The sequence below is a fragment of the Panthera onca genome, chromosome D1, assembly GCF_046562875.1.
Source record: "Panthera onca isolate mPanOnc1 chromosome D1, mPanOnc1 haplotype 2, whole genome shotgun sequence".
NCBI lineage: Eukaryota > Metazoa > Chordata > Mammalia > Carnivora > Felidae > Panthera > Panthera onca.
In genome coordinates this window covers 901,746-928,896 of record NC_138348.1, presented here as the reverse complement: position 1 = coordinate 928,896, position 27,151 = coordinate 901,746, and the positions used below count along the sequence as shown (strand labels likewise).

Genomic DNA, 27,151 nt, shown 5'->3' with positions numbered 1-27,151 from the left:
GGACGGGGACGAGGAGGGGAGGGTGTGGGGGCGTAGGAGGGCGGGAGCAGGGGTGGGGCGGGGATAAGGAGGGCGGGGCGGGGGGGCGGGCACGAAGAGGACGAGAGGGGGCGTGGCCGGGACGAGGGGGGCGGGGTGAGGGGCGAGGATGGGGGGGCGGGACGAGGACGGTGGGCGTGGCCAGGACGAAGAGGGCGGTGCGAGGGGCGAGGGGGACGAGGCGAGAGCGAGGGGGGCGGGGCGAGGATGAGGAGGGTGAGGTGAGGGGCGAGGAGGGCGGGGCGAGGACGAGAGGGGGCGTGGCCGGGATGAGGAGGGGGGGCGAGGGCGAGGAGGGTGGGACGAAGAGGACGAGTGGGGGCGTGGCCGGGGCGAGGGGCGGGGCTAGGAGGCCGGGTAGGCGGGGGCAGAGAGGGGACCAGGCGTACCTGCGCCAGCGTGTACTCGCAACTTCCTTCAAAGCTGTAGCGCTCGCCATCGAAGGTGATGAAGTGGCCGTCCCCGTAGGCCACGCAGGTGCCCAGGCAGGCCTTGCTGCTGCATTCCCACCTGCGGCTCCTGCACGTGCTGCGAGGCGAGGACAGGCGACGGCCAGGTCACGGGGGCCGCCCCGCCCCACTCTCCGGAGTGGTTAAGTGACGCGGCGAGCTCAGGCAGTCGCCTCCTGCCACCTGCCTGCCTGCGGCACTCCTGTCTCTCCGCTTCTGAAGCCCTTGGCGCCTGGAGTGCGGCGGGGCCGGAGCCCCTGGCGTCGGCTCTGACCGGCCGGCCACGGCTAGGCCTGGCCCCTGGGGCACCTTCCAAGGACGAAGGGCACACCCCAGGGCTTTCCCGGGGGCGGGGGCAATGTCAGGCCTCGGCCCTGCCCCGCCCCCTGCGGAGTAGCCCCGACCTACCAGGTGTTACAGTCGACCCTGATGGTCTCCCCGGGCTTGTAGGCGGCCTCGTTGTGCAGACAAGGACAGTCCTCCTCCGCCACGCAGCCTCCGCTCCCGTCAGACACCAGCCCCGGGGGGCAGACGCAGCCGGACACGCAGTGAGTGCTGAACTGTGGACCGGCACAGGTCAGTGCCGGTCACCCGCTGTGCCCGGGGACGCCCTCGGGCAGCCCCCTCGCCGTGCCCTCCCGGCCACTCACACAGTCCACGTCCAGCGTGTGGCAGCTCCTGAGACACTCGGCCCCGGGCGCGCCGGCGGAGACGTTGCGGCAGTCCAGGTACACCATGGGGGCCGCGCACCCTGCGGAGGAGGCGGGGCTGGGCTGGGAGGGGCCCCTCCCCCCACCCGGGGCCCGCGGAAGCCCCTCCCTCGGGGCGCTGCCCAGAGGCCGTACCTGAGCTCCTGTGCTCCGCTGCTCCCAGGCAACTCAGCTTCCCACCCACGCACGAGCTGTGAGAGACAGACGACCCTCTCTGGACCCCCTGCCCACCCACCACCCCACAGACCTCACCCAGATCTCTGCCCGGCTGGGGGCACCCCTCCCCCGGCGCGGAGAGAAAACCGTCCTGTGCAATGCACCCGGCCTCCCTGGGCCCTGGAGCCTCAGAACCCTCTGGAGGCCAAGGGAGGGCTACCTCTTTACAGCAGGACTAAGGGGTGTGGGGGGAGGGGCAAACTTCCCTCCCCAGGGAGCACCTTTGTGTTTCAAAATCCTCTGGGAGACACCCAGACATCTTTGCGTGTGAAACAGGGTGACGAGACCCTCGCTCTCCTGGGATGGGGCACAGTGATGTGGGGGAGGGGGGGCATGGGCCCAGCTGGCCCCTTACCACACCACGCTGTCGTCATGCACCACCTCCCCCGGGGCCACTGCAGAGCCACGGAAGTAGCAGGGACAGGCCTCAGCGGACACGCAGGCACCCGAGTCATCCAGGAAGGTGCCCGAGGGGCAGATGCAGCCGTCCACAGGCACGAAGGTGACGCCGCAGGTGACGTCGACCTGGCTCAGAGCGCGGCAGGTGGGCTGGCAGCCGGCCACCACATAGCTGTAGTTCTGGGACTTGGGGCAGCTGCTCACATACTTGGCTGGGGGCAGGGGCAGCGCTCAAGTCAGTGGCTGGATGGCCCCCTCCAAACCGGTGTTTAAGCAGCCCAAGACTCAGTTTCCCCTCTGACACCCAGGGATCGTGGGACCACAAGGTCCTTGGTTGGCCCGACCGAGGAAGCCAGAAGCTCTGGCTGAGAACATGTGGGTGGGGGGTGGCTGCCCCCAGGATCCCCAGCCCCCCTGCCCCCACCTGGTGCAGCCAGAGTGGCTCAGGGACACTCACTGCACACGCCGTCCCTCCAGCCTCTGAGCAGCACCCCCTTGGAGGCACAGGCGTGCACGTAGGAGGACAGGGCCGCACACAGACAGTCCTCGCTCTTCTGACAGTTACACGTGTCGAACATGCAGTGCTGGGGATGGGACCATTGGGGACCGTCAGGAACCCCAGCCCACCAAGGCCCCTCCTCTTCCCGTGGATTCTTCCTGGGACCCCTGCCTGGACTGGGAGGTCCACCCCAAGGAGGCCCCTCGGCACAGATGGGCGGAAAGCGGCCCCCAGGAGGGGCACACCGCACGCTAAGCGACTGCAGAGGCCCAGTCAGGGGGCAGCAAGAAGGCGTGAGACCAGGCTATGGTCAGGGTCAGGAGGGAGCGCCACACGACAGGGCCAGGGTCGGCCGCATCCCACGTACGTCACGGGTTGTGCTGCGTGTGGGGGACGCAGGTGGGGTGAAGAGGGTGCCATCCCCAGAATGGGCAGAGGTGGGCCTGGGCTTTCCACCTGGAGATGCTCCTGATGGTGCATTTTAGGGCTTTGAGCTTCTGGGAAAGTGGCCCATAAGCCAAGTGTTGTGAAGGATACGTGGAAACCCTAACCCATGGGGCCTGAGAAAATGAGCTTATTGCAAACAGGGTCTTTGCAGATGTTATTAAGACGAGGTCATGGGGATGGTCCCCGATCCAGCATGACTGGTGTCCTTAAAGAGGAAATTTGGACACAGACACAGGGGAGGGGCCAAGGCCATGTGACCAGGGAGGCAGAGGTTGGGGTGACATGGCCACAAGCCCAGGGACACCTGGAGCCCTGAGAAGCTGGGAGAGGCAGGAAGGACCTTCTCTGTAGCCTTAGGAGGGAGCATGGCCCTGCCCACAGCTTGATTTGGGGCTTCTGGCTTCTAGGACCGGAACAGAATCAATATTTCTAGTTTTTAGTGAGCTGGTCCGTGGCCACAAACACCCCGACAGTGATGGTGTGAAAAGCCCCGGGCAGCCCCGGGTAGGACTGACCGACCAGCCCACCGTGCTGTGAGTGGTCCTCGAGATAGGAGACCACCAAGGGGAGGCTAAGGGGTAGGGGGCGGCTCCAGGTGGGGCAGGGGTCTCACCGAGTGGAAGGGTGCAGGGTTGAGGACAGAGTGACAGGGCGAGAAGGCTCCGGCAGGGTCGGTCAGCAGGGAGCACCAGTGCTGGGCGTAGTTCTCTGGGACAAGGGTGCAGGGGGAGGCTGGCTGGCCGGCACCCACACACCTCCTCCCCCTCACCCGCCCCCTCAGGCTGCCTGCGCTCCTGCACACAGGCCCTGGGGGGCCCCACGGCCTCCAGAGAGCTGAGCTGGGATTTGGGGCTTGCCCACCGTGCTGAGGGGGCAGGAAGGTGCTCCTCCTCGAGACAGGCTCTGAGCACTCTGGCCTGCCCGATTTCACCCCAGGCCATGCACACCCGGACACCAGGGGTCCCCCAGGGCCTGGCGAGATGGGAGGTCTTGGCTCCCAGCCCAGCCCTCGTAAACGGAGGGCCCCCGGGGGGTGGGAGTACCGTTCTCCACGCTGAGGGAGCAGGGGTCCTCGAAGCTGTTCTTTACATTGGGGCAGGCGGCCTGGGTCTTCCAGGTATTGGCGAAGGCGGCGGCCGTGCCCTCCACCACGCCGCTGAGGGTCCGGAAGTCATCGGCCTGGTTCTGGTTGAAGTTCCCGCACAGGCCTGGGGGCCGGGGCCCAGGGATGGGGCATTAGCAGGGCGTCCAGCCTGGCCGTCCGGGGGGCTTGCTCCCTGGCTCCTGCTCTCCTCTAGAAACCACCACACGGTGGACCAGCCCCGAACCCCCATCCCAGGAGTGGTTCCAGAGCCATCCGTAGGTGAGCCCCGATGGGGATCAGCCGCTGTGCAAAGCCTGACCTCGTAAGGGCAACACGGCTTGCTCTCCATCCCCCCAAGTGCCCTCCCTAGGGCCACACATCACATTCGGGGTGCCCTCGGCCGGTGCAGGAGTCTCCACTGTGCCCTGGGAGCAGCCGCCTCCCAACTTTCACCTCCTGCCAGACTCTTCCCGTCCTGCCCGCGGCCTGGAGCTGAGTCCGGGCACCAGCCCCCTCCCGGCCCGTCGGCGGAGCCTCACCGCACATCTGTCCGTGATAGGAGGGGTCCAGCCTGAGGAACACCTGCATGAGGGGCACCAGCTGAACCTGCAGCTGCAGCCCGAGGCCCGTGTGCACCAGGACGAAGAAGGACGTAGGCCTGAAGATGGTGATGTTGGCTGCCGGGGGGTGGGGACCGAGTCAGAGTCTGCGTGGGGGCCAGGCCTGGCCAGACGGAGCCCCCTTGCTCCTGGGACAGCCAGGAAGCAGGGAGGGTCCCCTAGGGATGGGCTGGGAGGATCCAGGCATCTGGTGGGCCCGCGCCACCGCTCCGGGACCCAGGAGTGGGCGGAGCTCCTCTGCAGGTGGTATTGGCAGTGACCACTCGTGATCCCCGAGAGGCTGCGCCCCAAGTGTGTTCGGCCCCGGTCCCCACGGTAGCCGAGGGGGGAGCACTGACATCCCACATGCAGATGAGAAACCAACCATGGGATATTCCGGAACTGCCCCGGGCCACAGAGAACCAGCCTTGGGAGCAGACCACCTGGCTGCAGTGCGGCCCGGCTGTCCCAGACCGCGTACCTGCTGACACGGGGAGCCGCGTGTGCACGGAGTTCATGAATACCCCGCCGCTGGCCTGGATCTGGATGATCTGGTGAGAGGAAGCGGCCAGGTCAGCTGGGGGAGGAGCCTGCCCGGCCGGGGAGCACTCCCCAGGGGCCAGCCCGGCAGAGCCAGAGCCGGGAGGGGACCCCTGGCCCCTAACGTCAGACCAAGACCTCCACCCTGTCCCCACCCCCTTTCCCAGCGGGACCCTCACCCACCGTGTCCCCGCCGTTCATGCTGAGCGTCACCATTTTGAGGCAGTTCTCGTTGTCCGTCAGGCCACATTTCCGCAGCTCGGCCAGCACAGTGAAGCCGTTGCCTGCACATTTCTGACAGGGCAAGGCCCACCAGGGCGCTGGGGGTCGGCCACTCCCGAGCGCGGGCAGGGAGGGGGCTGCGTGTTCGTGTGTGGTGCCCCTGTTCCCAGGACCGTGCGTGTGGGGTGGAGGCTGGCCCCTGTGGCCACCTCCAGGCAGGCAGCTCGTCTCGGGGCCTGGGAGCCCCTTGGCCCCGCGAATGTGAGCCTAGGGGCTTCCCTTTGGGAATGGGACCCCAGGAGGGGACCAAGGGGGGGCTTCACCTACTCTGATGGCCATCACTGGACCCTTCCCAGGGGCCGGGAGGCCTGAGAGTCCCAGGACAGGCCCAGCAGGTGGGGACTGGGACCGTACCTTGGACAGGACGTAGCTGCAGTCCCCATGCACATCGTAGAGTCTCTCATCGTAGGTGGAGATGTGGGACCCGCCCTGGATGGAGCAGGTGCCAGGGCACGGAAGGTTCTGGCATTGCCACAGCCCCCCAGAGCAGGTGCTGGGAAGGGAGGCCATGAACAGAGGAAGCGTGGTGTGGGGGAGGTAGATCCCCTCCCATGCACCCCCACCAAGGGCAGGGGCAGCCAGGAGGCGTACCAGGAGCTGCAGCTGGTGGTGAAGGAGGCCCCCGGGGCGTAGGTGTGGCCGCCGTGGGTGCATGGACACTGTTCTAGGGGCAGGCAGCCCGTGTGGGTGACGTCATCCAGCACCGTGCCTGCGGACAGCGGGGGCAGGGGGTTGTGAGCGGGCTGGGTCGGGTGTTGGCAACACAGTGACTGGAGGCAGCCGGGGGGGGGGGGGGTTGGGGGCAGAGGGCCTGGCTGGGGGACAGTCCCCGAGGGCCAGGAGGACCTGCCTGGGGGGCAGAAGCAGCCATCCACACAGTGGTCCTCGCAGAGCTGGGAGCGCTCCGGGTTGGAGCAGGTGTCCGCGCAGGGCGAGCCGCATTCCCGCTGCTGTGTGTTGAGGGGGCAGGTCCAGGCTGTGGGGGGAGGCAGCGCTTGGGCCCCGGAAAGCCACCTGGGCGCGGGGCAGGCGGCTGCTCCCAACCTTTCCCATGTCGTCAAGGGCCCCCCGGGGTCACAGCTGAGCCGGGGAGCCCCTCGTCTCGGGAGGCTGGGCCTCCCTGCTCCTAGCTCCCACTGTCTTCTGGGTGAGGCGGCCCTCCTGTGCCCACCTGGGCTGTACCAAGGCCGGGTCCTCCCTCTGGGCCCCCCACACTCCCTTCTGTCCCCCTGCCCACCCTCTCGCTGTAGGACCCCCAAATGACTCCACTTGCCCTGGGTCCCCAGCCAGATGCCAGATGTCCTGTCCCTCGCCCCCTCCCCACCGGGACCCAGTGTGGGCGTGGGGCCTGGTGCTGGCCCCGGCCAGGGGGCACTCACGGCAGAGGTCAGGGCCCCTCCAGTTCTGGGGCTGTCCCCCTGCATGGGCACACTGGCGGGAGTACTCGGCGAAGGTGGCACACGGGCAGTCCGGGCAGCGGCACAGATCCTGGGTGCAGGCGGCCACGTACACGGCAGGGTCCACCAGCGTGTTGCACTCCGAGAAGGCCGGGCCCAACAGGGTGCGGTGGCAGATGCCCTCCTGGGGAGCACAGGGGTGTGGCACCCTCCACCCTCGGTGCTTGTGGGGGGTCCAGGCCAGGGGGCCCCTTCCCCCCCTTGAGGTCCCTTTCATCTCTCCATCTGTCCGTCCACCCACCCGTCCTTCTCTTTAACCACAGTGAACTTGCTGGGTGCAGGGCTCGGCTTGGCTCTGGGAGTGACCCGGGACCGTGGACTCCACCCACCCACTCAGGGCTCCAGGCCACATCTGCCCATGGTGTGAGCACCCAGGAAAGGTGCGATGCCAAGAGAAGTGGGAAACGAGGGCACCTGTGTGCCCACTGATGAACCCCTTTTCTTTCCCCAGCACCCCTGCCCCTGCCCCTGCCCCTCAGCCGGCTGGGCCTGGGCTCCACATCCTGACTTGAGGCTCTGAGGGAGATTCTGTTGGTTTGGGCCTCCTGGAGCTTCCAGGCCCCTTCTACCCGTGGAGGCCTCCCCGCTCCCGCGTGGGGCTTCTTCAGCTGGGCTCCTAAGTGCCCACCACGGACCACCTATGTGTGGACACGTATTCGCATACACGGATGGGCACACGTGTAGCCCACGGCCCGCACACGTAGAACATTCGTTTGGTAGGTGGAAGCTCAGACGGTGTCTCCGAGGTGGAAGCCGTGTCCCCTGCCACCCCAGGGCTTGGAGACCCTCCGCCCGGATGCCTCAGGGCCCAGCCCAGGAAGCCTGAGATGACCATCCTGGCTGCCGCCACACCCTGGGAGAGCAGGGGCTGGGGCCAGGCCGGGCCCCAGAGAGGCGCTCACCCTATCCGTGCAGTTGTTGGCGGGGGAAGGCAGGGGGTCCTGGCATTGCTCTGTGGGCCCATCCAGCTTCTGGAGATTTCCAAACTGGAGAGGGGTCAGCCTGGCGTCTGTGGAGAGATGCTGGGGTCAGGGTGCTGAAGGACCGTGGGGCCAGTGCAGGGGATGGCTGCCTGGGGACCCCTGCCCGTGCCCAGGGCACCTGAAACCTCTCTGGGGCGTCGCTGGCTTGAGTATTGCCCCGCCCAGATTTGCTCTCCACCCAGAGCCTGGGTAAGGCCACCCCAAGGCTGCCCCCTCCAGGCCTCCTCAGGACAAGCCAGCCCTCAGCTTCCTGCTGCCCCAGGGGGCACTCACTATGGGCATAGAACTCGTTGACGGCCCGGAGTCCGTTGAAGTCCCCACACAGACCACACGTCTGGTTGACGTACTTGGGGTCCAGCTCCAGCTGGGGGCAGAAGAGAGGCAGCTCCAGCCTCTGGGAGGCTGTCCTCAGTGGAGGGGGGCGGGCGGGCAAGTGGGGGCGTCCTCACCAGGGCGGCTTCCTCTCTGTTCCACAGGAAGGTTAGCACCAGCCGGACTTCAACCTTGATGTAGACACTGCTCTCCTCTACCAGGACGCCAGCGCGGCTGTAGGGCAGCTCCTCCCTGGGGTGGAAATTTCTGGTCCTCCCAGGGCCAGGGTGCGCAGCAGGGTGCGGCGCCCCCCAGCAGCCCTGAGCCCAGAACCCGCCCCAGAGGCCCGGCCCTTCCCCAGCCCGGACCAGGCTCACCGCTGCCCGTTGATGAGGATCGAGCCGTTGGAGGCCTCCAGCACCAGCCCCTGGGTCTTGAGGATGATGTGGGTGATGGTAGGCCTGGAGCCGGCCAGGCCGCGGCGGACCTGGATGTTGAAGTCCTCGTAGGCGGCCCCGCAGTGCATGGAGAGGACGTAGTTGCACAGGCCCGGGAAGCGGAAGACGTCCCCGTCGAAGGTCTTATAGTGGAAGTCGCCCCAGGTGCTGCACACCCGCCCGTTGTGCGCGGCGTTCAAGGCTGTGGGGACAGCGTGGTGAGGCCCCGGCAGGTGCCACAGGCCTCGCCCAGCCACCCACGGGTAGCCTTTTCTGGGTTGGGGACGGGGAGCTCGGAGGGCAGCCGGGAGGGCTGAGAGCCCTGCCCCAGCGTCCGGGGTCGGCCCCCACAGCTGTCCGCAGGGAGCGCTCCCAGCCAGGCCCGAGGCCATCCAACTGCCCGTACCACCCCAGCGTCAGCCCCCAGAGGGGCAAGCCCCCGCCCCATCAGCAGTGGGCAGCATCCACTCACAGCTCATGGTGGGGAAGACGGTGATGGGCGGGATGATGGTCATGCTCCGAGCTGCAGAGTGAGGGCTGGGTTACACTAGAAATGTGGCCAGGCAGGGAATGGCCGGGGACACTCCTTCCCGGGACCTCTATCCTCCTCACAGGCCGGCCTGGGGCAGCAGCCACCCTGACTCAGCCCAGGGAGCCCCAGGACTAGGGCTGTCCCCTCCCGGGCCCTCCCATCCACCCAGGACACACTGCTGGCCTGGGCTTTACTGTGTGTGTGTGTGTGTGTGTGTGTGTGTGAGTTTGCACACGTGTCCAATTACATGACCGTGTGTGCACGTGTGTGAGCATTTTGGCCTCTCTGCTCTGTGCCTTAGCTTTCTTTGGCCCGTCCCCTCTGCGACCCCGTCTTGTGGGCAGGTGGCTCCTGTAGAAAGGGGTCTGTCCCCCCTCCCCTGTCCAGATCCCCGGCCCACCCCAAGCCCAGCCCCTTCTGTTTGCTCGGGAGGCCTCAGTGCCCAGAACCCAGGCCGCATACCGACGTCCACCCTCTGACTGTTCACAGCAGGCTCCGTGCTGCCCTGGGTCTCTGCAGGGAAAGGGGACGGGAGTCAGTGAGAAGCTGGACATTTGCCATCCCTTCCTGGGCAGGCTTCGGGGTGGTGGCCACGTGACAGGGTCTAGCCTCCCCACCAGTCTACGTGGCAGCTGTCGTGGCCTCCGCAGGGATGGGGGTTCCCACGGGGAGCTGCGTCTGGTGGCCTTGCCCTGACTCCCGCTCTCCCCATCTACGAATGCAGAGTGCTGCCTCATCTGGCCGTGACCCGGCAGCTGCTGGCTCAGGGCAGGAGAATGGAATCAGGAAAAGGCGTTGGCCCGTTGACCCTGGCCACCCTAGAAGAGGGTTCGGCCCCATCCCAGGAGTCCCCTGGAGAAGGACAAAGACCAGTTTTGTTGGGGAGAAGGACACACGCAGTCAGGGAGGCTTCTGGGCGTGACTTAGCAGAAACCCAAGACCAGAGTGAGATTCGAGCTAGAACCATCCATCATGGTGGGGGCGGGCCTGGAGGCCTGGGTCCCGGGATGGCTGCCCGGGTGGCCTGTGTGCCCACCGCCTGCAGGCAGGGCTTCCTCCGTCGGCCCGACCACGGCTACGCCCAGGTGCTCGCCCCCAGCGGCCCGGCCCCCACAGCCCCTCGCTGCCTTGGGGAGCAGCGGGGAGCCCTCCCTGGCCCCTCTGCCGGGCTCAGGCTGGGGCACCCCTCCGCACGGGCCCTGTACTGCTTCCTTCCGTCTGCCGGGGGTCTGCACACTCGGCCTAACACTGAGCCTTGTCGGGGAGTGGGTGTCGGGCCCCCGACGTCCCCGTGTCCCTGGTGGGGCCAGCTCGGCAAGGGGTCCGGTGAGGCCACCGCCACAGCTTCCTGTTCGTCCTTCCCAGCGGGGACCTGGGACGCACGCAAGCCACGGGCACTGGCGGGGCAACGAGCTTTCCTTAGGAAGGCCCCTCCCGCAGCCGCTGCCTCTGTCCACCCCTGCCCCACGGGCCGCGCCCCACAGTCAGAAACCGGGGGTTTTCCCGCAGGTGCAGCGAACCCTGCACCCCCATCCCCATCCTGGGCCGGTTTCTCCGAGAAGTGGCTCCACTCAGGGCCGGTGGCCTCGCGAGACCCGGGCTCCGTTGCCCAGCCAGGAAAATGCCCGCTGCCAACTGCCCCCCCCCCCACAACACCGTGGTCGACAGCGCACCCTCTGAGTGAGCCCCCTCCTCTCAGACCTCTTTTGCCTGCCCCTAATGGGATCGCCCCCCCAGAGAGGAGCGGGTGGAGGCTGAGGCGGCTCGCTGGGGAGGCCCAGCGTCCGGGCACCTGGTCTGAGGCCAGCGCGGCCCAGAGGAGCCCGGAGGAGCCGGCTGAGTAGGGGCCCCGGCTGTGCAAACCAGCAGACAGGCACCCGAAGAGCACAGCAGGCTGGGGTACGTGGCCGCCCAGCAGGAGCTGCTGCGGGGAAGTCCCCACCTCCCAGCCCTGCTGGGAGGCGGCTTGGGGCAGGGGCTCTGGGAGACCAGCACTCCCCCCCGCCCCACCACGGATGGAGAGAGCTCAGGCCGGTGTCCACCTGCCCGGACCCCCGAGCCCGGCTGGGGCCCAGGGAGGAGGCCTTGCGGGAGCAGAGCTCAGGGCCGGGGCCGCGGTGGCCGGGGCTCCAGGCCAGCCCTGCCGGGCGTCACCCAGGCAGCCCCTGAGGCCGTATCTTTCATATTGACAGAAAGTATTAGGGCTGCGGGTGCTTCCCCCTGATGCTGAGAGCCCGGGGCCTACGGCAGAGGAGAGGCAGAGGAGAGGCGGGCTGGCGGGCTGGGAAGAGCCTCGCGGCAGGTGAGGTGCGAAGTGTCTGACGTGGGTCCGCGGGCACGTCACCTATCAGCTGTTCCAACCCTGATTTGAGGAGGGATTTTGGAGCCGCTCCAGGAACTACCCTGACGGCTGTCGCCCTCACAGGGACCTGAGAGGTGCCAGCCTTGGGCCCCTCACCCGGCCCGCACCCCCAGACCCTCTTGGTGGTTTGCCCAGGGGACCCAGCTTCTCCTGGGTGCAGACTGAGAGCCTGGGGGCCCCACTGAGGACACACGGGGCGGGGGCCGCCCTGCCCATTTCAGGCAGGAGAAACCCCGGGCGGTGGCCTTCGGAGGCCTCTCTGCGGCAGAGAGGGAGCCGGTCTTCGGTCTTACCTGTCTTCTGCACCAAGAGCAGGGCCACAAGGGCCCAGGCCAGCGCCAGGCACCCGCTCGGGGCACCCATCCTGGGGGCTGGCACAGCGGCGGGCCGGTGGCAGAGAGGCAGTGGGCCCCGGTGCTCGCTCCCTGGGGGCCCCGGGGCTTATATAGCAAGAAGTCTTGGCCCCAAGCCCAGCTCCTGGGCAACGCAGGGCTCCGTCCTTTCCCCCGAGCCGGCCACGTGTGTTTGCTCTTGGGGAGGGGCCGAGGCAGGAAAGAGGCCTGGAGGAGGAAGGATTTGTGGCTGTGGGCCCCAGATTCACAGGACCCCTGCCCCCCTCCATCCCACCCCACAGCTTCTGAGAATCGGAGAGGGGCCGGCCGCCTGGGCCTCCCTGGTCCTGCCTCACTCACGCAGTGGGGAGGTGGTCAGCATGCCCACACGCTCAGTCCCCATGTTGAGCCACCTGGCCCCAGAGCCTGGCTGAGGCTGAGAGGCGGAACTGAAGGGGACAAGGCCTCTGCCATCGGGCAGCCTGGGGCACTGGCCCGGGGCGCTGACCGCAGGTCCCTGAGGAGTGGGGAGCGACATGAGGCTGTCATCGCTGGGGGCCTGGGGCTCCTGCTCAGCTGGGCTGTGGTCAGCTGCACGTGGAGGGTGGGGTCCCTGGTCTGCACAACTTGGGGGTGGGGGAGACTCTGTGCCCAGACACCTTGGCCATGCTCCCCAGTGCCCCCTGCACATCTCTGTCACCAAGTTCAGATTTAAGGAAAAACAGAGTGGACACCCAGGCTGGCTCTTGCCCAGCACCTGCCCTGGCATGTCTGACCCTCACCTCGCTCCTGAGGCTGGCTCGGTGACCTGAGGCGGGGTGGCACAAAGGAAGCTATTGTTCCCCAGGTCCCTGACCCACCAGGACCCTCCCCTGAGGGCAGGCTGCGCCCCGGCCGATGCGCGCACACGCCGATGTGCCCCTGGAGGGCCCCCAGCAGGGCTGATGGGACACCAGGGGCTGGTGTCTCAACCCAGTACTGCCCTGACTGGGAGCCACGAAGGCCCCGCTCCCCAGCTGGTGCGGCTGGGCTGCGGGGGCGGGGGGGGGGGGGTCACACGATAACCTCTCCCCTGGTCGGTGAACGGCTCAGCCTGGCACGCAGTCCCCTCTGACTCACACTCCAGGCGTCTTACTCTGGGCATCCTCACCCCAAGCCTGAGCGCGTCTGAGTGCCTTGCGGGGCGGCCCCCGGTGGGGAGCACAGGGCCCCTGCGGGTGGGGGCGGCTTCCCCATTGGTTTGGGTGGTGAGCAGCGAGGTGCACCCTGTGTCCTCTGCACCTGCCTTTTTGAGGTTAATTCATAGACGCAGAGCTGCCGGGGGCAGCGGGCAAGCTGTCTTCAAAGCTCTCAACCATGTGCCCGGCCGCCACCCCTCAGCACGGCTGAGCCCCGCTGCCCGGGCTGTGCATGTCTGCAGGCTCGCCTCGGAGGTCCCGGGATCTGCTTTTCATTTGGCTGCTGGCATCTCCAGAGCAGGGCGCACCCCCTGTACCTGCAGGGTGCAGTTTCCTGACATCAGAGCTCCTGCAGTCGGGCCTGGCATGGTGCCCACTTGCGTGCACGGCCCTGCCAACCTCCGGGGCTCCCGCAGCCTGAACCCTCGTGGCCCGACCCCCTCTGCTCCCCCGAGTCCCCCTCTCAGTCCTTGCCCTGCTGGCACATCCTCAGCCCCCCACCCCCGACTCAGCTAGCACCCTGCAGCCTTCAGAGGGCCCCCGTGAGCCCCGTGTGGGGCGGTCCTCACCCCCCACACACGTGAGCAACCCGGGCCACCTTGGACTCGGGACCCGAATGTAAGTTATTTAGGGCCTCAGGTTTGTCGTCTCGGAAGGAGGGCTTCATGCAGGCACGGGCCTCACCCACTGTTCACAGCTGGCACACAGTAGGCCAGGAAGTGCACCGGACCAGCGAGGCGGAGACCTGGCTGCCGGCGTGGCCCGGATACCGCCCTGGTCCTTCCCCACGAGCACCGTCCTCTGGGCAGAGGCGGGTGGGGATTGAGACATCCCGGATGCAGTGCCTCGGAGCCCAGCCTGTTTGCTCAACCAGTTTACCTGTTCACACTTGAGAGAGCCGAGGACAGAAGACAAGGAAGGGGAGCGGGTTGCCGGGAAGGACAGGCCTCCTGGGGCTCGGGAGGGCTCCCCCAGGGACCACACCAGGAGCCTGTCCATCCTCGGGCTCGCAGGGCCTCTCCCCGCCCACGGACCCCACGGGGCCGTGCAGAACCCAGAGGCCGACTGCCCCAGCCCGGCCCCGCAGCCTGGTGCACGTCCCTCGAGGGCTTGGTGGGCACACAGGGGTGTGTGAGCTCACCCCTCCCCAACCGCCCACAGTGCGACCGAGGACGAGGGCCCCAGGACGCATCAAGCCTCAGGCATTTACTGAGTCTGGTGGTGTGCCCGGCTCCAGCCGGGGCACCGAGGAGGAGGGTCCAGGAGGATTGGGGCATGGCCCTGGGGAGTCACAGGCATGGCTGGTTCTAGGTCTGCTCAGAGCCCGCCCTGGATTGGCCTGGGAGTGGGGCCTTTTACACCTGCTGCCTCCTGGTCCCCAGACCTCTCTGTGTGGCCACAACGGATGGGAACCGTGGGGGTCCCGGCAGCCCTGGTCTACACCCCATCGCTAAGGGGCCCAGTCCTGTGACTAACAGGCTAGAACCTGACAGCCCTAGGCTGGGTGATCCAGGTGGGGAGCGGACCCAGGCCGGGAAGCACCCCAGGCCCCACACGTGGGTGACAAACCACTCTCTCCTGGGCCTTGGGATGGCTGGGCCTTGTCCCCGCTCCCAGTGCGCTCAGGGTATTTCCAGCGAGACTCAGGGTGTCAGCCTGCTCCAGAAAGAGCAGGTGGAGGACGCGTTGGGCCACCACGGTCCCCCAGACCTCCAGCTTGTCCGTCGACAGACATTACCAAGCACCCCGGCCCCGGGCTGGGCATTTGGGATACAGAGAGGTGGCCGTGACCGCCCAGCTGGTGACTGGTTGCTGGTCAGGAGGGCAAGTCAGGGCGTTGGGGGTGGGGGGTGGCTGTGGGGGGATGGGCATCCTGGTCCCTGGAGCCACCCCCACTGTGAGAAGGCCCGTGCCCATGCCTCCCACCCTGCCTTGGGGGGAGACTACGAGCCCTCAACCTCTCCTCTTGCTTTTTCCTGGTCTTCACAGAGATCACTTTCCTTGCCCGTGTCCTCCTTCCCTCCCTCCCTCCCTCCTTCCCTCCTTCCTTCCTTCCTTCCTTTCTTCTAGCAAATTCTGAGCCCCAGGGTGGTACTGCCCTGGGCACTGGGGATTCCGCTGGGACAAAAAGAACAGCACACAGGACCATGAGGAGCAGTAATAGGGGCCTTGGAGGGGCCAAGAGAGAGTGACAGCTCTGTGTGGGGCGGGGCGCAGCCGTCCCCACCCCCTCTCCATCACCTTTAGTCTTTCCTGTAAGAGACTCTGTCCTTCAAGAAACTCCCACCCCACCCGACCGCCCCGGCCCCTGGCGCCTGCTGTCTGCTCTCTGTCTTGGATGTGGTGATTCAGGGCCCAAGCGAGTGCAGTCTGCACCATTTATCCTTCTGGGTCTGGCTCGTTTGCCGGGCATCATGTCGGCAAGGCTCCGCGTGCTAGCAGGTGTCAGAATCCCCTACCTTTTTAAAGCCCCGTAACATCCCACCGTTTGAATACGTCGCGTTTTCTTACGCGGTCACGTGTGGATGGACGTGGGGCTACCTTCTGACTGCCGTGAACGCGGGTCGAGTCCTTGCTTCCGGCTCCTTTGGGGGAGAGCCTGGGAGCGGCCTTGCGAGTCACATCATCATTCTGTGTTTAACTCTGTAAGGAATCGCCAAACTACGTAATAACTACAGCCTTCCACTATCCCCACCAACAGTGCACAAGGAGGGCTCTCTCCTGGGGTGCAGACTGCCGACGAGGGGTCAGGGGGCTCCGTGGGGGCTCTCCCACGACGGCACGGCCCCCCTTCCTGCGGGCCCCACCCGCGTGACCCAGCCACCTGCTGACACCGTCACCTCTTGGGGTTAGGACTTCAACACGTGGACTTGGGGGGCGCACGTGCAGACCGCAGGAAGCTCGAACAGGTTTTCGGTGGAGTTCTCAGAGTTTTCTATGCGTGCGATCATGTCATCTGTGACCAGGGACAGTTTGTCTTTTCCCCTTTCCATCCAGGCCCCTTGTGTTTCTCTTTCTTGCCTGGTGGCCCTGGCCAGAGCCTCCAGGGCTCTGCTGAGCGGGAGTGGTAAGGGCCAGCATCTCTGCGCCCGATCCGAGAGGCAAAGCTCTCGTCTTTCGCCACCGGGAAGGACGTGAGCCAGGCGCTTGCCGTACGTCCCCTTTACCGTAACATAGTTGTCGTCTAACCCTGCGCTGTTGAGCGTGTTTATTCTGAAAGGGTCTTGAATTCTGGCAAATTCTTTTTCTGCATCAATCGAGATGATCATGTGCCCACTCATGGAATGGAGGGACTGGCTGATTTGTGGAAGCCGGACTGTTCTTGCATCCAGGGAATAAACCCCACCTGGTCATAGTGTCTAACTCTCTAACACGTGTCTCAGTTGCTTGGCTAGTGTTTTGTTGAGGATCGTTTGCACCAGTATTTGTGACAGACGCCAGCCCGTGTTGTTTTCCTTCCTTTCTTCTTCTGTCTTTGTCTGGTGTTGGTGTCAGGGGAACGATGGCCTCGCGGTGACGTCCGAGCCGTTCCCCCTCTGCAGTTTTCCAGAAGAGTCTGAGAAGTATTGGTGTTAGTTCTTCTGTAAGCACCTGGCGGCCTCCCCAGTGAGGCCTTCTTGTCCTGAGACTTTCTTGGCGGGGAGGGCCGCGATTACTGACGCACACTCCCCGCTGACCACAGGTCCCCGTATTTTATGGGTCGGTTTTGTTAGATTGTGCGTTTCTAGGACTTTGTCCTTCTCTTCCAGTTTATCAAATGCGACCAAAATTGCTCATGGCATTCTTTACGATCGCATTTGTGTCTGTAAAATCAATAGTAACGCCCCTTCCACGTTGGGTTTTAGCCATTCGCGGCTTCCCGCTTGTTCTCCGTCCACCCAGCTCGCGGTCTGTCTGCTGGTCTTTTCAGACCGGACTTTTGGTTTCGCTGGTTTTCTCTGCTGCCTCTGCCTCATTTATCCCTGCTCGAACCGTTATCGCTGCCTTCCCTCCGCAAGCTCCCTCCTGTTTCTGGGGCCGTGAGGTGTGCGCTCGGTAACGGACCTGAGGTCTTCCCCGTCCGGCGTCACACCTGGGCACGTCCCCCTTGGTGCCCCCTCGCCGAGACTCACAGTCTGTCCTGCTGGGTTTCCGTGTTCGTTGATCTCCCCGTGCCCCCTGATCTCTCCTTTCACCCGCTGATTGCTTGAGACCGTGTTAACTTGCACGTATTGGTGAACGTTCCACTTTTCTCCTATTACCGGTCTGTAGCTTAGCCCCTTTGTAGTCGGGAAAAAATAGCCCGCATGATTGTAATATTTTTGAATGTATTAAAACCTGTTTGGAGCATCAGGTACAGTTTAGGCGGGAGGACGTTCTGTGTGAACTGGGGGCACACGTATCTTCGGCCCTAGCGAGTGTCCGGTGTGGGGCAGGGGTAACGGGTTCATGGCGTGTGCCAGTTCCGTTTCCTTCTTAGCCCTCCGCCTGGCTCTTCTGCCGTCCCGGGAGCGCAGGGCGGGAGCCTCCGACCGTCACCTGGGCCTCTCCGCCTCTCTGCGCGTGGTTGCGTCCGTGAGGTTTGGCTAATTGCGGCATTTTCTCGCTGAATTGACTCTTTACCCGTAATATCCTTCTCCGACTCTTCTAACCGTTTGGAATTTAAGGTCTAGTTTATGAGGTGCTGATGCGGCCGCCCTAGCTCTCTCCTGGTTACCATTTGCACGGAAGGTATTTTTCTAAGCTTTCACATGTAACCTGTCTGCAACCTTAGCTCTAACGCGAGTGTCTTACAGACTGCGTGTAGTTGGGTTGTGGTTCTTATTTACTTTTATTTTTGTTTTGTTTCATTTGATTTTTAAGTAATCTCTACACCCAACGTGGGGCTTGAACTCAGGACCCCGAGATCAAGACTTGTGTGCTTTACCGACTGGCCCAGCCAGGTGCCCTTGGATTGTGTTTTTCTTTCTTTGTTTTTTTTTTAAATTTATTTATTTGTTAATTTACATCCAAATTAGTTAGCATATAGTGCAACAAAGATTTCAGGAGTAGGTTCCTTAGTGCCCCTGACCCCTTTAGCCCATCCCCCCTCCCACAACCCCTCCCATAACCCTCAGTTTGTTCTCCATATTTATGAGTCTCTTCTATTTTGTCCCCTCCCTGTTTTTCTATTATTTTTGCTTCCCTTCACTTATGTTCATCTGTTTTGTCTCTTAAAGTCCTCATATGAGTGAAGTCATATGATATTTGTCTTTCTCAGCCTAATTTCGTTTAGCATAATACCGTCTAATTCCATCCACGTAGTTGCAAATGGCAAGATTTCATTCTTTTTGATTGCCGAGTAAGACTCCATTGTATGTATATACATCTTCTTTATCCATTCATCCGTCGATGGACATTTGGGCTCTTTCCATACTTTGGCTATTGTCTATAGGGCTGCTATAAACATGGGGGTGCATGTGTCCCTTCGAAACAGCACACCTCTATCCCGTGGATAAATACCTAGTAGTGAAATTGCTGGGTCGTAGGGTAGTTCTCTTTTTAGTTTTTTGAGGAGCCTCCATGCTGTTTTCCAGAGTGGCTGCACCAGCTTGCATTCCTAATTATTTAATTTTTTTTAATGTTTATTTGTCTTTGAGAGAAAGGGAGAGAGACGGAGAGGGAGGGAGGGAGAGAGAGAGGCAGAGAGAGAGAGAGAGAGAAGGAGACACAGAATCGGAAGCAGGCTCCAGGCTCCGAGCTGTCGGCACAGAGCCCGACGCAGGGCTCGAACCCACAAACTGTGAGTTTGTGACCTGAGCCAAAGTCAGATGCTTCACCAACGGAGCCACCAGGTGCCCCTGGCGGGGGTTTCATGAATCAACCCTGATTAAATCAACCTGTGCACATGTGCAGTGAGCACTGACAAGGACGGACTTTCCTCCACAGAGTTACTGTTCGCCTCCTGTGTGTCTTCTGGTTCTCTGTTCCCCCCGTGACTGCCTTCTTTTGTGCTTCGTTGGTTTTCTGTAGTGATGGCTTTTGATTCCCTTCTCATTTCCTTTGGTGTCTATTCCATGGGCGTCTTTGTGCTGCTCGTGGGGCCACCCAACACCCCAGGCTTCCGTAGCCCACGTGGGCCTGCTGCCGACCGAGCTTCCGGTATGCACGCTCCTTGTGCTGCTGTGGTGACAAGTCACGGCTGCTACCGTGGACGCCCAGCAACACGGATTTGTGGTTTTCATGCACTTGTCTTTTAAATCCCGTACAAAATTAAAAGTGGAGGGGCAAACAGAAATTGTAGTAACATTGACTTCTATATTTGCCCACATGCTTAGCTGTACAGGAGACCTTCACTCCCTCGTACAGCTTCGATCTACTGTCTAGTGTCCCTCATTGCAGCCCGAGGGGCGCCTTTCCGTACTCCTCGTAAAGCGGGTCTTGTAATAAGGCTCTCCCTCAGCTTCTGTTTCTCTGGAAATGTCTTAATCTCTCCCTCGTTTTCGAAGGACAGCAGCTCTCCCGGAGAGAATTCGTGGCTGGCTGCTGTTTCTTCCAGGACTTTCAAATTTACCATCCACTCCCTTCTGTCTCCTGAGATTTCTGGTGGGAAGTCAGCCGACAGTCTCTCGGTGGAGAGAACATGCACGTGCCAAGATGCTTCTGTCCGGCCCTTCCAGGGTCATCTCTCCGTCTCTCAGCAGTCTGATTACCATGTGTGTTGGTGTCGATCTCTCGGAGTCGATCCTACTTGGAGATTGTCGCGCTTCTTGGAAGTTTTCGCTTTTATTCCTTCCAACATTTCTGCCCCTTTCTCTTCTCTCCTGGGTCACTCACTGTGCGTATGTCAGCCCAGTGCCCCTCCTGCACGCGCACTTCTCACTCTTTCCTTCTAGCAAATTCCTCACTTCAGTTGTTGTACGTTTCAGCTCCAGAATTCCTGTCTGGTTTCTTAATAACGGTTTTTATCTCTTTGTCGACATTCTCATTCTGGGCACGCATCGGTTTCCTGATTGCCTTTTGTTTCCCATCTGGGGTCCCCTTTGCCCTCCGAGCACACCTAACGCAGCTGTTCCAAAGTCTTTGTCCAGTAAATCTTCCTCGGGGTTGATTTTGTTCCTTTTAATGGCCATGTCTTCTTTGTGAGCCTTGTGATTTTCATTGAAAACTGGGGACGTGACTATTATAATTATGGTAGCTCTGGAAATTAGAACCTCCGTCTTCTCCAGTGTTTGCTGGGTTTTTTTCTCTGCCTTTTCTTCTCCTCTCTTCTCTTTTCCTCCTTCCTTATTTCCTTGCTTCCTTTCATTGTTGTTGAAGGCTGTCCCGTCCATTTGTTTTGAGACTCGTCCAAACATTTTTACAAAGACTGTTCCTTGCCTGGTGTGATCGCTGAAGTCTCTGCTCCTTTAGTTCGTGTTCAGCTCATGCTCTGGCAGAGTTTTCTCAACTATCTCGAGCTTCTGCAGTCTTACAGCCTGGCTCTGTGCTGGGACAGGTCTTCAGCACTCGGGCAGGCTTGCTCTGAGCCCGGGGGTCTCGCCTGAACAAGGATGTGGCTTTCCAAACTCCCATTTGCACATAGCTGCTTTCACGTCCTGATTTCCCGAAGAGCCCCACTTGAATCGGTGCAGGCTGAAGGTGGACCACTGCGTGTCTCCACCTGTGACCCCTTGCTCCAGGAATCTGTGGGTCTGTGGTCACCTAGAGGCTTACAAGAGCCGCGCCTACTGCTTTGGCCACCCAGGTCCCAAGTTAAGCAAAACGGAGATGAGCACCTTGTGTCAGCCCTTCAGGTACCCACCAGACAGGTTAGAACAGACGTACACAATAATTTGCAGACAAGGCGTTCTCTGCTCCTTCTGGTTTTGGGGGAGGAATAATGGGAAACTGGGCCGCCAGGCCAAGGCCAAAACTGCCACTGCACTGGGGTGGAGGTGGGGCAAGGATGGGAAAAAATGCCCCAAAGATTTCCTATCATTTTGAAGACGGCCTTTTCTTGATGGGACACTAGCTTGGTTTCTGCACTCCTCTGACGGTCTCGAGCTGTGGCAAAGCTGGCTCACCTCGTCCTTGTTTGTGCCAGTGTGTCTGTAGGGAACAGAAGCTTAGAGCTTCCCAGCCCCCTCTTTTCCTGATGGGCTTATATTTTTAAATAGATTCACACCGCAAATAGAAGTTCATGAGCTTTTACTGATATAGATGAATCAAGGAAAGATAAACAAATGGGAAAGAAGAGGAAGGTCTCCCCGCATCAGAATGCCAACTAAGGAGAGCGGGAGGGATTAGAGAGGCGGGCTGGCACCCAGCTCTCTACGGGGCCCCCAGCTCCGCCCGTCAGACCCTTCCCAGTTCCAGGGAACACGGGTGGCTTCCAGTGGAGAGACCTGGCCCACACATCCTGAGCCCAGTGATGCAGGTGGACGTCCATCCCGGCGATGGTCCTGCCCGACGTTGGGTGCCTCCAGAAGCCATGCCCCGAGGGCACAGCTTTACTGTTATTTTTCCATCCTAGGGGGAGGAAGCTGCACACGGACCCAGATTTGGGTGTGCCATCCAACATAACCAGCCTGCACCCCTCGAAAAGGCCTCGAAAAGGCCATGGTCAAGGAACACAGAGAAAGGCTGAGGACATGTGGTCCTGGATCGAATCCTGGAGAATGTGCGGCCATGATGACCATAACCGGCTCAGGACCACAGAGGGCCCTGGTTTAGAGGGTGCGGCGTGCCCCTGCTGGCTCTGCTGAGGGCGACCCCTGGCCTGTCTCTAGGACACACCCACCCACCTATGGAGGGGCAGAGGCCATGCTTCTCAAACCCATGTGGCTTAGAAAACACACGTGGATACAGACGGTGGGCAAGTGCACGCACACACGAGAGGAAACAGCAAAGCCGAGAGACTGAGGTGCAGACATCCGTGAATCTGGACAAAGGCAGACAGGAGCTCTTTCTGCTCTCTGTACAGCTTACCCATAAACTTGAAACCACATCAAAATAAAATGTTCTCCAGAAAGCTCCTTTCTGAGCAGCAGAGGGGAAGGGAAGCAGTGGGGGAGGAGGAAACGGGACAGGGGAGGGGCAGCCACTGCATCTCGAGGGCAGAGCCAGCCCAAGGAGGCGTCAGATGTGTGTGCACAGCCCTCTGTTCCGGGGGCCCTGCCTTGCGGCAGGTCCCGGGGCAGGTGCCTCCCCCTCCCCACCTTCCCTCTCCCTTCTCCTGGCCCGCAGCCCTGGATGGGAGAGAAGAAGCAGCAGGGGGATTCTGGAACCCGCTGAGGTGGGGGCGGGGGCAGGCTTGGCCCAGCGTGGCCCCAGCGCGGGCAGGGCAGGTGTGGACAGAAGAGAAGGTCAGAGGCAAGCCACGGAGCCTGGTTTGCTCAGGATTAACACAGCAGAAGGGGCCCCAGTGTCCCAGTGGAAGGCAGAGATTAGCAAGTGTCGACCAGCAAACAGACCCTCCCTTCCCTCCAGGAACCCCAGTGTTGACTCACAGCCACAAGATTGGCAGAGGGGCCCAGATGCAGCCCACACAGCCTGGGGCCATGTCCCCCGTGACGTGCGTGACGTGCAGAGAGAGGCGTCGGTCTGGGTGACCGGGGCGGCCGGGCATCCACACCCAGGCCCTCCCGCTGACCGGCCCCCCCTCCGCCCACCCCACCAGCAGCAGAGACCCAGCAGTGACGAGTAGCCAGGAGAGGCGACTGGGGGTGTGTCCAGCCTTGTCCTGGCTCAGGCCCCAGGACTGGAGAGGCTGGGTGGCAGAGCACAACCCCTCTCTGGGATCCATCCCTCTTAGAGGGTGCGGCTCCCAGAACGGTCCGGGAGCCCCCGGCTTCCCCCGGTTGCATTTTCCTGGGGAGGCCATCAGGGGTCGTTCCTGGGTGTCTTCTCGCTTGGGTTCCGTGTCCCCCCGCTGCATCCTGACGAACGGGACACAGCTGACTATCGGTAAGTAGGCACGCGGCAAACACACTAGGGGTGACCGTCCAGGCTGCTCCTGGGGACACGAGACTACATCCCAGTGCTTGGGCCATGAGACCACAGGCTGGAGTTAGAACTGCCCCCAGGTCGGTGGTCGGTGAACTTAACTCTGAACTGTGAACCTAGCTCCTGGCGGGGGCAGGGGTTGGTGGGGTGGGAGGCAGGTGCACAGGAAGGCCCCCGGGGGCACGCACGGTAAGCCGGACCTGTGCGTTTCTGGGTGAGGGTCAGGGCCACGCCCCTGTGCCCAGGAAGGGCCCTCTGGAGGAGGGGCCTCTGCTGTTCCCAGGGCTGCGGTGCCCCCACTTGTGTCCACATCCGCACGTCACGCCGGGACTGTGCGGGCGTGTGATGTGCGCCCACCGGCAGACAAATGAGCCGTGCGCCTGCCTCTCCAGGATCGGAGCTGCGAAACCAGCCCAGCTGTTGCTGGAGAGACTCCATTTCCCCGATGGCCGGAGTGGAGAGGCGTGGACACCGCCAGGGACAGCCGTCTGCGATGACCCTGGGCCGGCAGGCGGAGTCCCGGCGAGAGCTCGGCTGGCTCCACGAGCCAGGCGCGTTCCCACCACGCGGGTGAGGTGTCGGGAATGTGACTGCACCCGCCGTGGGCCGGGGCCCCTGCCAGCACTGCTCTCCGCAGGGCCTGGGTTCTTGCTGGTTTCCACGAAACACTGGCTGGCCCTCTCGTGGCCCCGTGGAGGCTTGGGAGCCCCAGCTGAGGACAGAGCAAGGCTGCCGGAGGAGAGGAATCTTGTCCAGGCTGGAGCTACAGACCCCTCCCCGGAGATGAGACTAGATGAGGCTGGGGCTGCCCCCTGGGACCCGCGGCCAGTGGCTGTGGGGGTGGAGCGCCCGGGGGTGGGGGGGGCAGAAGCCCCCTCACCCCCGAGCTTTACCTGGGACCCTCAAAACCAAGCCTAGGGGATGCGAGGTCGGGGCTACTACCCAGGGACAGACTCCAGACACCCGGGCTGCCCCAGGGCACCTCACCTGCTGTCACTGGATAGGCCAGGCGACCTGGGTGCTCAAGAGGGACAAGGTAGCCCTGAGCTCGTGGGGGCACAGATTGAGCGGGGCCAGGGGCACTGCCTTCCCTGAGCCCCACAGGGGGCCACGCAGACTGTTTGCCTGGGCTGTTGTCCTCCTGGGGCCGCGTCAGCGTGCACCTGTCCTGGGCACCCTTTCCGGAACCCTCCCGCCAGCCCCTGAGCTGGGCACTGGGCAGGCAGGGGTCCTGGGCCCCTGGGCTGATCACAATCTCATTAGCCGCCCCCCCCGACCCCCGCCATCAGAAACGTGCCTAATGGTTTGGGCGGGTCTTGCTTTCACCCCTGCTCGGCTCCCGAACCTCCGTCAGAAATGTGTTTTCGTCTAGGACCAGGCGCGCAGGCTTTATAACGGTAACGCCGACAATTTATTTTTATTCTATTCTGTAAAGAAATAAGAACCTGGGTGTGACACTGGTGGATTTTATGACCTGTGAGAAAGCCACCACTACAGAGGTTGTGGACACAGCCAACACCTTCTCCAGGCCCTGCCCACCTCGGTCACCCTCTCCCCGTGGACAGAAATCCGTACTTTATGTCGCCAACACCCTCGGTCATCGGGCACGGCTGGTATTTTAAATCTGGTCAAAGGACTCTCTCCCGCGACCAGGTCCTGTCTCTGGAGGACACCCAGGAGGCCCGCCTCCCCTCCCCTCCCCTCCCTTCCCCCATCCCCTCTCCTCTGGTCATCTCTCCTCCTCTCCCCACCTTTCCCTCCCCCTTCCCATCCTCCCTTCCTCTCCTGTCCCTTTCCCTCTCCCCTTCCCCATCCCCTCCCCTCCCCACCTTCCACTCCACACCCCCCCTCCCCCGTCTTTTCTGTCTACATTCACTCCTTTGATGTCCCAACTCCCCAGTGGGAGGGCTGCCCCCTCTTTCCCAGCCCAGCAAGGGCTGCTTCCTGCCCTGTCCCGCCCCGCACACCCGCCTGTCCACCTGACATCCTCACAGGGCAGCTAATGGTCAAGGGCAGCGTGGGGGAGGGGGGGTGGGGACTGCTGAGCTCCCGCCTCCCAGCCCCTCCCTCAGGCGCCCTCCTTCCCCCTGTGCATTGGCTGACCTGTCACCTTTACCTCTGACCCCGCCTCACTCCCCGCTGGTCTCCCCCTTCTTCCGGCAGCGGGGGTCTGAAGGACAAGGCTGAGCCGGACCGCTTCTGTCCACGCCCCCAGGGCCCCCTCACTCAGAGCTGAGGCCCGGTCCTCGCTGACCCCGACGCCCACCTCGGCCACCTGTCCGCCTGTCCCGGCCCCCCTCAGCCACGCCTGCAGCCGCACAGACTGGGACCCCCACCCACGGACGCCACAGTCTCCCACCTCAGCCGCTCAAGTCGCCCTTTCTGCCTTATTCCCCTGTGGCTCTGTTCCGAGTCATGCGTGTGCCTGCCCACCTGTGCCCGGTCCCGCCAGGCCGCTGAACGGGCAGGTGCCCCTCCGGCGCACGGGGGCTGCTGTGCTACGCCCGCCAGCGTGCACCCCGGCTCCCACGTCGCTGCGCCCTTTGTCGCGTGGACCCGGACGTCGGAGCAGCCCTGACACAGCACGTCTGCCACGCGCCTCCCCGGACCACACCGAGGCAGCTCCGCCTGGGCCACGTGGGTCAGACGACTCACAGACACGCGCCCGGGCAGTGCCCTCGCCTCCTCTCCTTCGTGGGGTCCTGTTCCGTGCCCCGCGTGTCCCCCTCTGGAACGGTCGTTCTCGGCGCCCTGCTGACGTTCCCAGCGGTGTCCGGGGTCGTGAGTCCCTCTGCCGAGCCGGGGTGCAGTGGTCCTGGCGGCTTCTGGCCGTTCCGTTGTAGGTGGGCGTGTCGTCTGCAGCCTCTGGTCCACAGGCCGTGTCGCTGTGCCACTGGGCGGAGGCGTGCCCAGGTCCCGTGCAGGTGTCCCCCGACAGCTCGCCCACCCGGAAGGGCGCACCCCAAAGGCAGCCCTGTGTCTCCAGCGTCCGGTGGAGCTGTGCCCCGGGGGTCCGGCCTCAGACCCAGCCGCCTTCTCCAACGGGTCAGGGCCGGTTGGGGGAGGCGGGAGTCTGCCAGATTCCAGTGTCCCTGGACAGTGTGGGGATGCTGAGAGGACAGGCCAGGAGACGACTGTGACCTGGCCCGCCGGCCACGGCCATAGGCTCCCCAGCATCCTGCGTCCCTCTCGTTCCCCGTCTCTGGGAACACCTGGCCTCCCCGTCTCTGGGCAGAAGCTCGCCCCCAGTCTGTGCTCTCCAAGTGTGGGCGTGCAGCACCCCTTCCCGGTCAGAGCCACGAACCCCTCGCTCAGCCCCCAAGGGCTCCCCAAGGCCAGACTCCCACGGAGGCCGCAGGAGGTGAGGTCTCGAGGGGCCCGGGCCAGCCCTGACCCAGTGGGGCCTCTTCTGGCCACATACCTCCGCCCCAGAGGTGACGGCCCATCCCCCACACCCTCCTGGAGCCCGAGGGTGGCGGCCCCAAGCCACGGCCTGGAGGAGCCTCCCCCGTGGGAAGAGCCTCGTGGTGGCCTTGGTGACCACACCCAGCTTGTAGCTCCTTCCAGAAATAACTTGGCGTAATCCGGGCAGGGGCCGCTGGGCTGCCCCCCTGTCAGGTTCCTTCCTGCTGTCCAGCTGCAGTTCCAGGCAGGGGGCCCTGCTCTCTCCAGGGGGTGGGGGATTAGTCACCTCACCCGCAGGAAGAGTGGCGCGCCCTGACACCTGATCCCCTCGGGGGGGTCAGCGGCGCCGAGTCGGGTGCTGCCCACAGCCGCGGGGTCAGCCGGTCAGCGGAGCGGCTCCCAGCGCCGAACGTGCTGCCCCAGGAGGGCCGCCTCGGGGCCTGCAGCCCGTCCCCTGCCCCTGCGTGGCCGGCGCCATCCCGCGGGGCCAAGGGAGCCCCCACGCCAGCAGCCGGTCACCGATAGGAGGGGTCGAACTCTGAGGTCAGCTCCGCGTGCCGTGTGGCCGCCGCGGCAGCTGGGTCGGGCAGGGCTGGGACCCAGCAGGGCTCCGGGCCCTTGGGTGCTCTACCCTCCACTCACAGGGGAGAGGGCAAGCCTGTGCCGGTGGGTGCGCTCCATAAACTGTAAAGGGCGGTCCCACCCCACCTGGGACTGGCCTGGCCAGGTCTTTGGACCAAGGGCCGGCCCTGTCCATACCCCCGGGTGCTGCTGTGGGGCTGGTGCGTCTCTGCACGGGGTGGGGGGTGGGGGGGGGAAGGGGCCCGTCTGAGGAAGAGGGGGCGGGGCTTTAGGAACATGGAGGTTCTCGGCAGATCTGGGGGTTGCAGGGGGCACGGGGGAAGGGGTACGGGTTCCGTCTGCGGTGGGGCTGCGTGCCCGCG

The 27,151-nt window shown here is 63.5% G+C and overlaps 1 protein-coding gene across 1 annotated transcript in view; it reads right to left on the bottom strand.

The window, feature by feature from the left end:
- The window catches only part of MUC5B (mucin 5B, oligomeric mucus/gel-forming), a 34,214-nt gene extending 22,458 nt beyond the window's left edge, over positions 1 to 11,756 (bottom strand). Inside the window, exons 1-22 of the mRNA XM_081790412.1 lie at positions 11,641 to 11,756; positions 9,448 to 9,498; positions 8,926 to 8,976; positions 8,394 to 8,655; positions 8,154 to 8,268; positions 7,978 to 8,068; positions 7,624 to 7,730; positions 6,644 to 6,845; positions 6,115 to 6,240; positions 5,856 to 5,973; positions 5,619 to 5,757; positions 5,166 to 5,276; positions 4,924 to 4,993; positions 4,383 to 4,520; positions 3,803 to 3,967; positions 3,373 to 3,467; positions 2,271 to 2,397; positions 1,770 to 2,025; positions 1,334 to 1,389; positions 1,139 to 1,239; positions 897 to 1,048; positions 429 to 567 (exon numbers count right to left, since the gene is read on the bottom strand). Of these exons, the coding sequence (XP_081646538.1) occupies positions 429 to 567; positions 897 to 1,048; positions 1,139 to 1,239; positions 1,334 to 1,389; positions 1,770 to 2,025; positions 2,271 to 2,397; positions 3,373 to 3,467; positions 3,803 to 3,967; positions 4,383 to 4,520; positions 4,924 to 4,993; positions 5,166 to 5,276; positions 5,619 to 5,757; positions 5,856 to 5,973; positions 6,115 to 6,240; positions 6,644 to 6,845; positions 7,624 to 7,730; positions 7,978 to 8,068; positions 8,154 to 8,268; positions 8,394 to 8,655; positions 8,926 to 8,976; positions 9,448 to 9,498; positions 11,641 to 11,710 (2,742 nt within the window). The 5' untranslated portion in view covers positions 11,711 to 11,756. The remainder of the gene's footprint in view (positions 1 to 428; positions 568 to 896; positions 1,049 to 1,138; positions 1,240 to 1,333; positions 1,390 to 1,769; positions 2,026 to 2,270; positions 2,398 to 3,372; positions 3,468 to 3,802; positions 3,968 to 4,382; positions 4,521 to 4,923; positions 4,994 to 5,165; positions 5,277 to 5,618; positions 5,758 to 5,855; positions 5,974 to 6,114; positions 6,241 to 6,643; positions 6,846 to 7,623; positions 7,731 to 7,977; positions 8,069 to 8,153; positions 8,269 to 8,393; positions 8,656 to 8,925; positions 8,977 to 9,447; positions 9,499 to 11,640) is intronic.
- Positions 11,757 to 27,151: the final 15,395 nt, after the last annotated feature.